General features: G+C 40.2%; 1 protein-coding gene across 1 annotated transcript in view; it reads left to right on the forward strand.

Annotated features, from left to right (window-relative positions):
• The window catches only part of ABCB1 (ATP binding cassette subfamily B member 1), a 107,354-nt gene extending 102,494 nt beyond the window's left edge, over positions 1 to 4,860 (forward strand). Inside the window, exons 26-28 of the mRNA XM_032304512.1 lie at positions 457 to 663; positions 3,080 to 3,226; positions 4,269 to 4,860. Coding sequence (XP_032160403.1) covers positions 457 to 663; positions 3,080 to 3,226; positions 4,269 to 4,472 — 558 coding nt within the window. The 3' untranslated portion in view covers positions 4,473 to 4,860. The remainder of the gene's footprint in view (positions 1 to 456; positions 664 to 3,079; positions 3,227 to 4,268) is intronic.
• Positions 4,861 to 15,887: the final 11,027 nt, after the last annotated feature.

Below are 15,887 nucleotides of genomic sequence, written 5' to 3' on the forward strand. Positions count from 1 at the left end.
CAAAGCCAACAATGACTAATTGCCCCACTCTGATACTGTCCTGCCTCCCTCTTGAATAGTGAAGGGCTCTCATGATTACATCGGGCCCACTGGATCATCCAAGATCATCTTCGTATGTTGAGATCAGCTGATGAGCAACCTTGTACCTTAATTCCCTTTGCCATGGCATATAACAATCAGAGGTTTCGTGGATTAGACTCTGGGTATCTTGGGAGTGGGGGGATTATCCTGCTTATCACATGCATATGAGAACCTAGAGTTCAAACAGAAGGAACGTGACAGTTCATCAGAGTGTAAAACTGTGACCTAGTTCAGTTATCTTTGACAGTCCAAACGCAACAACAGCAAAAGTGTCCCACAGTAACTTGGCAATTTTAGTGTATGAGATAAGGATACCGATTTTGCTAAATTAAAAATGTGCCGGTCCTGAAGTTACCTATGAACGCTCATTTTCAGTTGATTGACGGCGAGGAGATAAAGAACCTGAATGTCCAGTGGCTCCGAGCCCACCTGGGCATTGTGTCCCAGGAGCCCATCCTGTTCGACTGCAGCATCGCGGAGAACATCGCCTACGGAGACAACAGCCGGGTCGTGTCACAGGAAGAGATCGTGCAGGCAGCCAAGGAGGCCAACATACACCCCTTCATCGAGACACTCCCTGATGTAAGTCTTTCTCCAAAATAGGAGCCTATGGCAGCCTCCCTGGCCTGCACTTGGATTTCTAAAGGGCTGGTTTTCCAAAGGTGAAGAGAAGGGAGCAACCAAAATACACACCTGTATACAACGTCTTGCCACACTTCCTATTCCCATTTGATACTGTTTGCCTGATCACCCGGCTGGCTTCCCTGGTGAGCAAGCCTGACTGAGAAGGACATATATGGAGGAAGCCTTTCCCTCTGAGTCTCACTCAGTACAGCACCCACAGAAGCAGGCACAACCCCTCTGCCTCCATTTCTTTCCCAACCTTCCTTCTGCCTCCTTGCTGCTCTCCCCAAAGCTGCAAACCTACCTCTGGGGAGTCAGGCCAGGCTGGGGAACTGAACCCAGGTCAGAAAGAAGGCTCTCCCTGAATAGAGCTGAGCCCTTGCTGTGACTGTATTACTATGTAATCTCTCATCATTGCACATTTCATGGCCCCCAGGCTCTGCTTAGAGGGCTGATTCTTGAAATCTTCCATGGGGCTCCCGAGCTGTTTGTTGCCCATGGATGCCCTCTGAATTCTTCCTGGGAAGTTACATAAAAGGAATCTCTTGCCCTCTCTTAAGCCCCTTAGGTTAGGTACTGCATTTTGAAGACACCTTGACCTGACTTGTCTGTATCATAAGGAAGCACCCCTCAAACATAAAGCTCAGTAGCCTCAAACCAGTGGGGAAGGCAGTTTCCTTATGGGGAAAGACAGCAATACCAGCTTTTTCCCAGACTTCCTTTTCTTGAGGCTCTTCCTGTGATATCTGCTGCCCCCACATCATAGGCCCCCTTGGGGGAGGAATTGTCCCTCTCCCCTTCTTTTAAGCTTCATGCCCCACTATGGATGATCGGTCTTTCCCAAGGCTAGAAAACTTGAAAGATACAGCTTTAATCCCCTTTACTGGTTACTATCTTCCTTCAGAGTCACAGCCCTGCCTTACCTGCTACAGCAGGATCATAGGGTCTCAGTGCAGCCTGGAAACCCCTGCCCTCACATGGGACACACAGCACTCCTACCTCCTGAGGCGCCTGCGGTTCTGGGGTCCTTGGACTCCACCCGCTGGGGGAGATCTCAGTCTGACAGCCCTTGGACTAGGGCAACCAGACATAGCCAATAAAAATAGGCAATCCTACATAGAACATGAATTTTTTTAAAATATTTTATTTATTTGACAGAGAGAGATCACAAGTAGGCAGAGAGGCTGGCATAGAGAGAGGGGGAAGCAGGCTCCCTGCTGAGCAGAGAGCCCGATGTAGGGCTTGATGCCAGGACCCCAAGATCATGACCTGAACTGAAGGCAGAGGCTTAACCCACTGAGCCACCCAGGTGCCCCACAGAACATGGATTTTTAATTGAAACTCTGGGGGTCAGAATCAGAGCCCAGGATTTGACTAAAATTCCAGCCTAGCAAGGAGCTGAAAATTATGATAGTATTGTCTTTTAGGTTACACATGCTGTCACATCTTGTTCCTGCTCTCTCCTACATGTCCTTTTAACTCCTGTCCCTATCATTCTATTGAGTAGTTATTGACAGTTACCTACTGTGGGACACAATATGTGAAGAACTTTGGGAGAACTCTGAAGTCACAAAAATTAAACCAGGATATTTATGTTAGCTTTAAGGTTAGATATCAAGATGGAATTCCTTAGCATCCATTAAGATTTTTGAAGTGTTTTGAGATTTATAAAAACAGATACCGGAAGGTTAGCTAGCATCCCAAGAAATGGCTTCCCTTCCTGACTTCAATGCAGAGAGCACCACCTGCTGGTTGTAAGTAAAATGAGTTTCATTTATTGCTTAGCCCATTTTAAGTCAGATTTCCTTCCTTGAACCAAACTTTGCCCCGAATATAACGAAACCAGAAGACTAGAAGAGACTAACATTGTAACAGTATTCTTTCTCATAAAGATATTGACTTGTTTACACTAAAACATAGCTTCTCAGACCTAAATGTCTATTTTCTTTTTTTTTAAATTGTTTTTAAAGATTTTTATTTATTTGAGAGAGAGAGAGAGGAAGAGAGAGAGAGAGACAGCACATGTGAGAGCGGGAGCAGGAGCAGAGGGAAAGGAAGAAGCAGACTCCCCCCTGAACAGGTAGTGTGGGGCAGGGCTCCATCCCAGGACGCCAGGATCATAACTGAGCTGAAGGCAGAGGCTTAACCCACTGAGCCACCGAGGTGCCCCCCAAATGTCTATTTTCAAGAAGAGAGATCAAATCTGCCATCGAGAGGTGCATTTTTGGTGTATAATCCTCTGTGAGCCCATTCTTAGCTTCTGAACCGAAACATTTTTGTGTGTTTATGGAAGCGGTTATCCTATTATCTGTGGACAAACTCTTTTTTAGGAATGTTAGTTCTGTGTCTCCTAATAACAAAACCCTCTTCACAGAAATACAACACCAGAGTAGGAGACAAAGGAACCCAGCTCTCTGGGGGCCAGAAGCAGCGCATTGCCATAGCTCGCGCCCTTGTTCGGCAGCCTCACATTTTGCTTCTGGACGAAGCTACGTCAGCTCTGGATACAGAAAGTGAAAAGGTACAAATTTATTTATTTATTTGTTTATTTTTAAAGATTTTATTTATTTGACAGAGACAGACAGCGAGAGAGGGCACACAAGCAGGGGGAGTGGGAGAGGGAGAACAGGCTTCCCACGGAACAGGGAGAGCCCTTGGTGGGGCTTGATCCCCGGACTCTGGGATCAGGACCTGAGGCGAAGGCTGATACTTAATGAGGGAGCCACCCAGGTGCCCCGAAAAGGTACGAATTAAAATCGGATTCATTACCCTTGATCTGGTTGTCTTTAAATGCTTCTGTCTTCCATGGTAGAGAACAAAATTCAGCCAAGCTATGTTGATTGTTACTTACATCAGCTTTCCGCAGAATGTGGATACCTTCTGCTGCTGTGATTCAAGAACCCTAAGACAAAATAGGGGAAATTAGTCTTGTAGCACCCAGGCTCCAAAAAAAATAACCCTGGATCACTTTGTATTGACCGAAGACGTCGTGTTCAGGGGCCACTTTCCCATTTCCACCAGTGGCATCTCTCCGGCAACTGTATGAAGAAGTGGGTGGTTAATGCAGTATAAAAACTGACTCTACCTTAAGATAAATATTAGTAATCATTTTCAGTTTGAGAAAAAGTTGGCTTTTCAGGTATCTGAAAGACATATTAATTCTGAGACATCCCCGATCTTTACTAAAATCCCAAAATTCAAGGAGGCTGTGTTCAGCCTGCACTCGGTCTCCCTGGATTTGCTGTAGAGCTGGATGGACTGGAGGGCCGCGCTGACGGATGTTGTGTGGGTGGGCACACCAGTACATGTTTTCAAATGATGAATGCACAGACCGTATTTATTGTTATAACTCCAAGAATAGATGTCTTCTGCCTCAGAACTAATCCAGTCTAGGAATCCCTTATCTTCTGAGATGACACATTCCTTGCTTTATCAATTCTGTGATATTTCACGGATACTGTCATTAAAGAAGCACCTCTTGTTGGAAGATTGTGAGCCTTATGATGGAGAAGGAAAGGAGAGGCCTGTTTTTATCAGAATTAATTTATGTGGTTATTGATCAGGTTGTCCAAGAAGCCCTGGACAAAGCCAGAGAAGGCCGCACCTGCATCGTGATCGCGCACCGCCTGTCCACCATCCAGAACGCAGACTTAATAGTGGTGTTTCAGAACGGCAAGGTCAAGGAGCACGGCACGCATCAACAGCTGCTGGCTCAGAAAGGCATCTACTTTTCCATGGTCAGTGTCCAGGCTGGAGCAAAGCGCTAGTGAACTGTGACCGTAGCAGCTGTTAAATACTTTCTAATATTTGTGTAAAACATGGCATTTAATCAAAGTTAAAAAGCAAGCGCTTACTGGAAAAACTCTGTAGAATTATTTGTTTAACATTTCCTACCGCAACCAAAGATCATTCCACCAAGTTCAGAGTCTGCAGACTTTAAGATTAAAGGAACCAGAAGACACATTATCAAATGGACGGAAATACTGGTATTAATTGCATTCTAAAACTTATAGAATAATTCAAAGTAGATTTTGTTAATAAATTGTATAGTTTTTGTTTATTTGTAACTTACTGCCTTGCTGAAAGATGACAGAAGTGGCAAAAAGTACTGAATGTTTGCATCAAGTGCTATAATAAAGCTAAACTTTTATATGACCAGAATCATCTTGTCTAAAATGCTTGTAAATACATCATCTCCCAGTTGGAATAATAAAGATTATTTCTGCATTTAAAGAATAAAAAGACTGCTTTTAAAACTTCCATTAATTTTTGTGAGAATGGTTGAGGAGTGTAAATAATTCCCATTGTACACGTCTTTTCACAGTGGGTCCTATGGAACCACCAGTCTTCATTCTCTGTGGACGTGATCCTGCTGGTTCTTGTGTTTTCACATTATCATGGCTCTCAAACCAACCACACACATCAGTACAGAATTCTAGGGGCTGGGGTGAGGCTCAGGATGTGAAGTTATGGAGTGTATACTCTGATGTACTATAAATATTTTGCCTTGCATTTATAAAGGGCTCTTACAGGATTTTAATATTTCTGCACTTTAAAAAATATGATAACTATTTCTCTGTTTTGATAATGAATCATTTCCCCCAGTAATTGGTTTCTTCCAAAGCTAACGCCTCTGGTGGCAAATGTATGCAAGCATAATGAAAAAAGAAAATACCACAAAGAAGGATACTGTGGCCAGAAAAGAAAAAAAAAAAAACAGAACCCAAAGCACTACAAACAAGATTGAAAGACAAAATCTGGTAGTAGGATTTGCCATATTTATCTAAATAATTGATATCTTTGTGGTCCAAAGAATTTTAAAAGAAAAAAAAATGCAATCACCTCCAAAGAAAAATGGGCAAAGAACATGATCAGGTAATTCCCAAAGAAGAAATGCATTAGAAAAAAAAGAAGAAGAAGTGCACAATCTTGATAATGAGAGAAATGTAGATTAAAAGAAAATACTTCGGAGGAGTAATAGCAGCCTCATGGTGAAATAAGAGGTTCCTTGCTTTTGTCCTCCCCCTCAACAACAATAATTTATCATCCATCAACAAACAGAAATGCCTCTGGGGAGCTATGGGATCCAACGCCGTAAGCCCAGGGTCCTGAGAAAAGTCTCACCCACTCGTGTGTTGGGTAATAAGCATATAGACCTTGGTCCTGGCTATGGACCCTAGGCCCTCTCAGCCACAGGCCTAGAAAACACTGTTAGACCATAACCCATGGATGAGAGAGCCTTTGTAGAAGCCCAGGAGTCCAGAGGAGAAGTTCCAGGAAAAAAAAATTAAAGCAAAAAATACTAATTTAATGCATTGGAGAGGGTAAGAGGAACAGCTTGACTTGTACCACTCCTCTCCCAAGGCAACACAGCTGAGGGCCCAAGAGAGATCTTAGTTCCTTCTCTTTTGGAAGGAGGTGAAAGCATGAATGAGTACGTGGCTTCCCCCAGCTGTGCAGAATGCTGCCGAGGAGGTGTATTTTCCTCATCCGGAGTACTGAATCTTGAGCTGCATGACTTCAGGGGGTGGAGAGAAGAAACTGGGCGAGCAGCAAACAAGACTCTCAGAGGGCACTGAAAAGATACAGATCCTACCAATTGTGTCATGGACTCTATCAAGAAATTTAGCTGCAAGCCACGCGGAATATGTTGCCTGTAGCTACCCCCCAACTGGCCCATGGAGTATCCCAATGCTCAGTGTTCTTCACTCATACACATATATCTTCTGCCCAGTCCTGGGACTGGTTCTTGTACAAGTTCTCAATGATGGTGGTAAGGGCAAGACTTGACAGACAGCTAGTGGTGAGCACACACAGGAGGCTGGCTCCAAAGAGTGGCCACAAACATGAGCTTGCCTGCTACTTTTGGTGAAACAGAAGGTAGGCAGTCACTACATGGCCTGGTGTGGAGTCAAGAGACAGCACATAAGCTTAAGATCTCTGTCAATATGGGGAGCAAGAAGTGTAGATCAGTTTTATTCATAGAGGGTCTGATGAAACCTGCAAGTTACTAGCAGAGCTGATTGAAGATATTTCTCTTCTGAAGCCAGTGAATAAAACCTGGAAGTGACCGCTACTTCACATGGGAAGACAGCAATGTAAAACTTCATGGAACATGAAAAAATCAGGGAAGCATGACACCATCAATGGATCACAGTAATTTTCCAGTAACTGACTCCACAACATGGAGCTCTGTGATTTATCTGGTAAAGAATTCAAAATAGCTGTTTTATGGAAACTTGATGAACTTCAAGTAACACAGAAAGAGAATTCAGCAAAATGAGAAGTTTAACAAAGAGGAAATTAAAAAAAAATTTCTGGAACTGAAGAATACAATGAATGAAATGAAAAATGTAATAGAGATTCAGTCAGAAGAGTTTGTGAGACGGGAGATAATGGGATAATTTGGGATAATCTAGTTGAAGGAGAACAACAAAGAAAGAATGGAAAAGAGTGGAGAAAGCCTATGTGATCCGTGGAATACCATCAAAAGAAGCAGTTTCTGAATTACTGGGGTTACAGAAGGAGAAGAGAGGAGAAAGGGGCAGAAAAACTACTGAAAGAAATAACGACTAAGAACATCTCAAGCCTGGGAAGAAATTGGATATTCAAGTTTGCAAAGCACCACATGAAATCAATTTAGGTTCCCTTCAACACACATTATAATTAAACTGTCAAAAATTAAAGATAAAGACTCTTAAAAGTAACAAGAGATTTCTGCAGTTGGGCACCCAGCTGTAGCTAGTATTTAAAACTACCTTCTTACGCTGCCCACCTCTATTACCTTTGTGCTCAGCAGGCACTCAGCTGGCTAATCACATGTTTTTTGAGTGATTTCTGCTACTGTATGTTTTAATTACAGCAGAAACATTGAACGTGAAATTTATCCTCTTAACACATTTTTAAGTGTACAATTAGGTATTATTAACTATAAGAATTATGTTGTACGGCAGATGTTAAACACATTCATTTTGCATAACTGAAATTTTTTTTGAAAAGTTACACTCATTGACTATTTAACCATTTCCCTCCCCCCAACTCACTAGCAAGCACCATTCCTTTTTTTATTAATTATTTTTATTAACATATAATGTAGTATTTACCCCAGGGCTACAGGTCTGTAAATCATCAGGCTTACACACTTCACAGCACTGTCGTTGTTATTAGTATTTCTTCTTTATTTTGTTTTGAATATGCATGTGTATTAAATTCTTTGTTTTCTTGCCTTTTTAATCACTATATCATATAACATAATCAGTGTTAACTTTTCATCATAGTACTTAAATTATAGGTTATCAAGGAGAAGTATGAACATCACTCAATGACTTCCCATCCTCTTCTGGGGACAGAATTAATAGTTTTTAATAATAGTACACAGAATAGATGCATCATTCTAGACAGAAGTGCGACTTTGTTATTGTCTTTATTAGGAGATTAAGTATGATTTAAGGAGAAGTGTATGAGTGCTAAATTGATAATGAATCTAGTGTGATGGTAAATTTTAGCTTGGGTAGAATGCAATCCCCAACTCTGATCAAGCACCATTCCAAATGGTACTCTGTATTTACTTTTAGATGTGATTAATATTTAAATCAACAAAATTTGAGTTGGCATTTACATTCTAGTGGAAGAAGACAATAAATAATAAACAACTATATAAACTAGTACACAGCTAATCATATTATTAAAAAGAGTAATAAGAGAAAAAAATAAAAGGTTATAAAGGCCCCCTATATGGCTATACTTGGGTTTCTCAGCAGGAACCTTGTAGGCCAGGAAAGAGTGGGCTGATACATTCCAAGTGCTGGGGAGGGGGGGAATCCTTGCCAACCAAGAATATGCTGTCTGGCAAAGATCTTCAGAAAAGGAGAGAGATTCTCCCAAACAAACAAAAGCTGAGGGAATTCACCACTACTAGAACTGCCTTATAAGAAATGCTGAAGGGAGGGGTGCCTGGGTGTCTCAGTCAAGGAAAATCATCAGTTCACACCGGAAGACAGCAAGAGAGAAAGAAATAAGGGAATGACAAAACAGCCAGAAACCATAAGATGACATTGTAAGTTCTGTCAATAATTACTCAGTGTAAACTGATTGAATTCTCTAATCAAAAGGAATAGAGAGTTTGGATGGATAACAAATCAAGACCCAACTATATGCTCCTATAAGAGACCCACTTCAGCTTTAAAGATACACGTAGGCTAAAAGTGAAGGGATGGAAAAAATATTCCATGCAAGTAGAAAGCAGGGGTACCTGTCCTTATATCAGACAAAATGGACTCTAACCCACAAATGATGATAAAAGCAAAGAAGGTCCTTATATAATGATAAAGGGGTCAATTCTTTAAAAAGATAAGACAATTGTAAATATATATGCATCCAACAACAGAGCATCTAATATATTAAGCAAAATACTAAGAGATCTGAAGGGAGAAATAGACTATAATACAATAATAGCAGGAGACTTCAGACAATGCTAGAGGATTCAGGCCCCCACTTTCAATAGTGAATAGATCATGCAGGCAGAAGATCAACAAAGAAATGTTCAAAACCAAATGGGTTATCAGATATGTAGAGATAATTCCATCCAATAACAACTGAATATACATTCTTCTTAAGCACGCACAGGACATTCTCCAGGGTAGGTCATGTGATAGGTCACAAGTCATAGCAAATTTAAGAAGACTGAAATCATACCAAGTATCTTTTCCAACTATAATAATATGAAATTTGGCATCAGTAACAGGATTATTCATAATAATGTAGAAATTAAACAACATGCTCCTCAACAACTATTGAATTAAAGAAAAAATAAAAGTGGAAATCAAAAAAATCTTGAAAGAAGCAAACAAATGAAAATTGAAACACAACAAACCAAAATCTATGAGATGCAGCCAAAGTAGTTCTAAGAGGGAAATTTATAGATATAAATGTTAACATTAAGGAAGATCTAGAATAAACTGATTTTATATGTTAAGGAACATGAAAAAGGAAAACAAGCTAAGCCCAATTTTTGCAAGAGGAAGGAAGTAACAAAGAAATGAAATAGAGACCAGAAAAAAAATAGAAAAGGTTAATGAAATTAAGAGTTGGTTTTTTTTTTGAAAAGACAAACAAACCTGACAAAACTTGATTCAAATTAAGAAAAACAGAAGATTCCAATAAAGTCAGAAACAAAAGAGGAGACATTACTACGATACCACAGAAATGCAAAGGTTTGTAAGAGATTACTAGGAAGAGATTACATGCCAACAGATTGGATAACCTAGAATAAACGGATTAATTACTAGAAACATACACCCTACCAAGACTGAACTGTGGAAATAGGAAATCTGAATAGACCAATATATAAGGAGATTGAATCACTAACTGAAACCAACAAAGAAAATACCAGGACCAGATGGTTTCACTGGTGAATTCTATATTAAAGAAGAATTAGTGCTATTTCTTCTCAAACTCTTCCAAAAAATTTAAGAGGAGGAAACAATTTAAATCTCATTTTCCAGGCCAGTATTGCCATGATACCAAAGCCAGGTAAGAATACTGCAAGATGTGGACACCTGGGTGGCTCAATTGGTTAAGTGTCTGCCTTCAGCTTAAGTCATGATCACAGAGTCTTGGGATCAAGTCCTGCATCGGGATCCTTGCCCAGTGGGGAATATGCTTCCCCCGCCTGCCTCTCCCCCTGCTTGTGCTCTCTCTCTCTCTCTCTTTCTGACTAATAAATAAATAAAATCTTTTTTAAAAAAAGAATATTACAAGACATGTGAAACTAATATAACACTGAACATTAATTATACTGGAATTAAGAAATAAAATTGAATAAATGAATGGATGGATGGATAAATGAAAAGGCACACTACAAGAAAAAACTACAGACCAATATCCCTAATAAACATAGGTGTAAAATTTATCAATAAAATACTAGCAAAACGAATTCAAAAGCACATTATAAGAATCACACACCATGATCAAGCAGGATTTATCCCTGGGATGCAAGAATGTTTCAACATAGGCAAATGAATAAATATGGCGCACCACATTAATAGAATGAGGGATAAAAATCACGTGATCCTCTAAATACCTGAAGAAAAAAACATTTGACAAAATACAACATACTTTCTTGATAAAATTCTCTACAAATTGAGTATAGAGGAATATAATAAAGGCTATGAATGATAAGCCCACAGCTAACATCATACTCAACGGTGAAGGATTGAAAGTTTCTCCTCTAAGATCAGGGATTCCGTTAAGGGTTAACTTTTACCATTCCTATTCAACATACTACTGGAGTCCTAGCCAGAGCAACCAGGCAAGAAAAAGAAATAAAATTGGAAAGGAAGAAGTAAAATTGTCTTGGTTGTAAAAAAACAGGACTTTATATAAATAAATATATATGTTACTAAAATCTTCACCAAAAAATTTGTCTTTCTCTGTCTGGCTTATTCCACTTTGCATAGTGTCCTCCAGTTCATCCATCTTGTCACAAATGGCAAGATTACCTTCTGTTTTATAGCTGAATACTATTCCATTATATATATTTATATACATGACATATTTTCATCCATTCATCTATTGGTGGACACATGGGGTTCTGTGTCTTGACCATTGTGACTAATTCTGCAGTCAACACAGGAATGCTGATCTCATTTTCTTCAGATACATACCCAGAAGTGGGATTGCTGAACCATATGGCAGTTCTATTTTTAACTTTTTGATGACCCTCCCCATAGTGTTTTCTCTAATGTTGTATCACCAGATTTGTGGTGATTGGTTACAGTAGCCTCAGGAAACTGATGCAGGCCTCAAATCAGAGAAGCTAAACATATATTTTTATTTAAAAAACAAAACAGTGAGGGTAACGAGGCTCTGAATTGGGCTGGTGAGAACAGAGAAACATCCGTAGTGTATATGAGAAAGGTAGAAGTGTGATAAAAATTGGCTTAAAAAATGTTGTGACATTGATGGAGATGAGGAACTCTTTTAGAAGGAAGACGATTTATTCTTCTGGTTTAGAAGTGACATCAGACCAGAAGGTGCTCAGAAGTGCGGTCCTCAGGGTACTAACTAAGCACAGATGGGTCCTAATGTGTATTCTTTGCTTGAGTTCCACTCTTACTTTCCTAGTTCCCTTCTAATTGTAGGATTATACACCTGTGTCCACCTCTAAACAATGACAGCCCTTCTGTTTGCTTTACCAGAATCAAGTTCTGAATTTAGGCCAAAATGTATTTCGGTCTATTCCTTCACACACAAAGTAGCTACTTGTTCCCAGGTCTCAGTGATAAGAGGCCTTTGTGGTTCATTTTCCTCACTCACATCTCTGTTTCAGATGCCTGCTCCCAGTTTGTAAATCCTTTGAGAAAAGGACTGTGTCTTTGCATCACTTGATTCTTGGGTTTGGCAAAATCCTTGGTATCTAGTAGAGGTTCAATGAATGTCTTTCTTTTGCCAAGTTTTTTATTTAGTGTGTATCTTCCTCTGGTTTAGTTTTGTTTTATCACAGATTAACATCTTAAGGTCTTCTGTTAGTATATAGTAAGAGAATTTTTATCTAAGGCCATAGAATTTTATATAAAAAATAGGGAGGAGAGAACATCATTACCATAAAATCTATAATCTAGCCTTTCCAATTCTACCGAAAATAAATAAATAAATAAATAAAGACTTATGGGAATTCTATCCGTAATTTTGTAAAAGAAAAAAAAAGTGTTCTTAAGATATTGGAGTGGTCTGGTATCAGTATTGTACCAATGTCAATGCCCTGGGTTTGATTTTGTCCTACAGTGACTATATGCCGTCATTTGGGGAAGCTGGATGAAGAGTCAGCAGCCCTCTACAGTCTTTTCAACTTCCTTTGAGTCTATAATTACTTCACAACACAAAGTTAAGAAAGAAGAAATAGGAGAACCAGTTAAATTTAAGGGTTTGTGGCTCTTGAAATGAGAGTAATTTGGGCTGAAATCTGAAAAAGGAGGAGTTACCTAGGAAGTAGGAGTGGGGAGACAGGCCATAGGGAAGAAGGGAGAGATTTAAGGTGAAGGTAATAGCCTGCTCAGAGAGAGTTTGAAGTACACAAAGAAGGACATTGTGGTTGGAGCTGGCTGGCCAAGGCAGAGAGCAGCATGAGGCACCCAGGGGGACTAGGAGTAAGCACAGTTGCCTGCTTTCCTCTGGGAGCCCTCCCTGACAAAGTGGAGATGGCTACTTGTGTTCTCTGTTAAATAAATCGGTAAAATCTTTTTTAAAATTTAAAAAAAAACCACAGATCCTAAGCTATGTTGACATCCCCCACCTCAGACCCCAGCAGCATGCTGTAAGGAGAAATCTAATGCACATGGGGAGGCCACAAGACTTGACTCAGCAGAGCCTCTAGCCCACATCGAGGGCCAGATGTGAGTGGGGATCTCAGACATCCAGCCTCGTTAAGTCTTCAGATGCAGACCCAGCTAGCATCTGACTGCACCATCATGAGACGGTAAGGGGTGGTAAAAACCATTGTTTTGGTTCACTTGGGTGGCTCGGTCAATTAAGCATCTGACTTTTGATCTCAGCTCAGGTCCTGATCTCAGGGTTGTGAGCTCAAGCCCTGCACTGGGCTCCACCCTGGGTGTGGAGCCTAATTAAAAAAAAACAAAAAGCAAAAAAATCCAAAAAACATTGTTTTAAGCTAATTGATAGCTAATAAGTAATAACTCTTCCAGAGCCTATGAAGGATTTTCACTTACCTTAACTCTCTTGATCTTCAAAAGCATCCCTCTAGGCTGCAGTGTCTTGGTGGGCACCTCATTCACCCATGGGCACCAACACCTAGAGCAATACTTGGCCCATTGAAAGTCCTCAATAAAAGTATAGGTTAAATGCAAAAAAAAAAAAAAAAGTGTTGCTCTTTAAAAAGATTAAACAAAAGATTTTCAGGGAACACCTTCTGCACTTGTAGTCCTTTGTTCCAGTTGGAATGGCTAACACCAAGGTTAAAGACCTCTGCCCTTGGAGCCTGAAGAAATCAGAATAGCAAAGAGAAAAGCAGGAATGTTTCCAGATATGTGCAAAAGGCAAAGGTACATGATGAAATATTTTTACCTGGACTCTTTCAAAAGAGCCAGTTTGGGTCATAAGGAAAAGTGACCTTGGAGCTGAAAACTAATATTTTCGCTTCTCCACTGGGCAGCTACACAGAAATGTTTTCTCTCTTATTGATCGTTGTCTAGTGTATGGAGAAGCTCCTAGTCTCTCCAGTCAGAAAAACCTGGGCTTCTCTTTTAGCTGTCGGTTTGTATGGTTCTTAGGCAAGTTACTTCCTTTTTTCTAAGACTTTATTTCCTCATTGGCAATTAAGGTATTTCAAGAGCTCCTTGTTGGATTATTTGGGCATAAACTATTACAATAAAGGATTTAGGACAATACCTAATATCTAGAAATTTCTCAGTAAACAGAAAAATGATGTTGGCTGCCTTTACTTCATATTTTTCTTGCCCTTCAAGGCTACCAGTTCTCTTGTGTGAAAAGGAAGTTGTGTTTTGTATTTATTCTTTTGACAATTACCTCAAGTGCCTTATGGACTGGATGTTGGGCGCACACAGTGTAGGAGACAAGAAATTAGATTGGTCATCTGTATTGGTGCCACGAGGCAAGACTTCTTGGAAAATCAAGTAGAGAGCGATCACTTCTCTTGGGAGTGGTTTGAGTGTTAGAAAACTTCCTGGAGAATCCAGTAGGTACCTGTCAGGTGGACAGTAGGGAGAGGGTGTGGACACAGAGAACAGTGGAGAACAGCCCAGAAGCCTGGAATGAGAAGTGAGTTCGGGTGGTCAATTTCCTGTGTTGTGTGTTGGGAGGATCCCTGTGGTGGGATGAGTCTGGGAAGTAAGGTAGGAACCAGCCCCAAAAGGTGCTGAGATAGATGGATTTGTATTCTTGCTGTGGTCTATTTGAAATAGTGAGAGTATTGAGATACGCCTTATTTTAGAGGGTCCACATTCTGACACAGGTGCAGTGAGCTATCATAAAATGAACCACATCTTAACCTTTTGACTTCCATTATAAAGGTGAAAATATATACCTTACAACTTCCATAAGTGAGGGAGGAAAAGAACACACTTTAAAAACCTACCCCAGGGGCACCTGGGTGACTCAGTGGGTTAATGCCTCTGCCTTCAGCTCAGGTCAGGATCCCAGGGTCTTGGAATTGAGCCCCACATTGGGTTCTCTGGTCAGCAGGGAGCCTGCTTCCCTTTCTCTCTCTCTGCCTGCCTCTCTGCCTACTTGTGATCTCTGTTAAATAAATTGGTAAAATCTTTTTAAAAATTTTTTTAAAAAACACAAAAACCCTACCCCACATCTCCCAAGCACGTGGCCAATGTGCAAGAGAGAAGCTCTGTCCATAGCATTTCATTCCCCAGCATCAAGGAGGCACAACTCCTAGCATATTAGGCAGGAAATCACACTATTCTTTCTGAGGAGGAGGGAAAAGGTCATGGTAAGGGAAGGAGTCAAAAGAGTCAAAAGGACTCTTTTTAGTCAAAAGAGAAAGCTAAAACAGTATTATCAAGGTCAGGACTCTAGTAGTTTATTTCTATAATCAAACCAGTTTTCAGCTGAGGCTTCCCTATTCAACCAGAATTGGAAAGTGACAAATTCTTTCATTTCCAAAAAAGTTCATTGTCCTTCTTCAATTCTCTTAGGCAAAACATGTCTATCAGTGTGGGCATTGACCCCACGACTCCCACCCTTTAGAGTTTAAATAGATGACTCACCTGGGATTTATCGGTGGTTTTTCTACATCACTTTGGGAAAGTGCCAGCTCCAGCCAAGTTAGGGCTCAGACTGTCTGAATCATTTGTAAAAGTGCATGGCTATAATAATCTACCTCCATAAACTAAAAAATGGTATAAAAGTCTTTGGGATCTGACATATTCCAAGTCTGGAACATACAGACAAAACCTGGAGGGAAGTTATCGGGTTAAAGGGAGAAACTACTTGAGGGTTTCCTCTATGAGAACAAATACTTAAAAGGATGGTTAAGAATGTTGGATGATGCGGTGTTTCACAGCACTTAGCATACATGAAAATCTTTTGCATATACTTTAATTCTGAAAACAAGTTTTTGAATAGCTAAATTTTCTGTTATGGGTTATTATTGGCTATTAACAGATGAAATTAAATTTCAAATACCTTTAAACTCT

This window comes from Mustela erminea, chromosome 11 (assembly GCF_009829155.1).
Source record: "Mustela erminea isolate mMusErm1 chromosome 11, mMusErm1.Pri, whole genome shotgun sequence".
Classification (NCBI taxonomy): domain Eukaryota; kingdom Metazoa; phylum Chordata; class Mammalia; order Carnivora; family Mustelidae; genus Mustela; species Mustela erminea.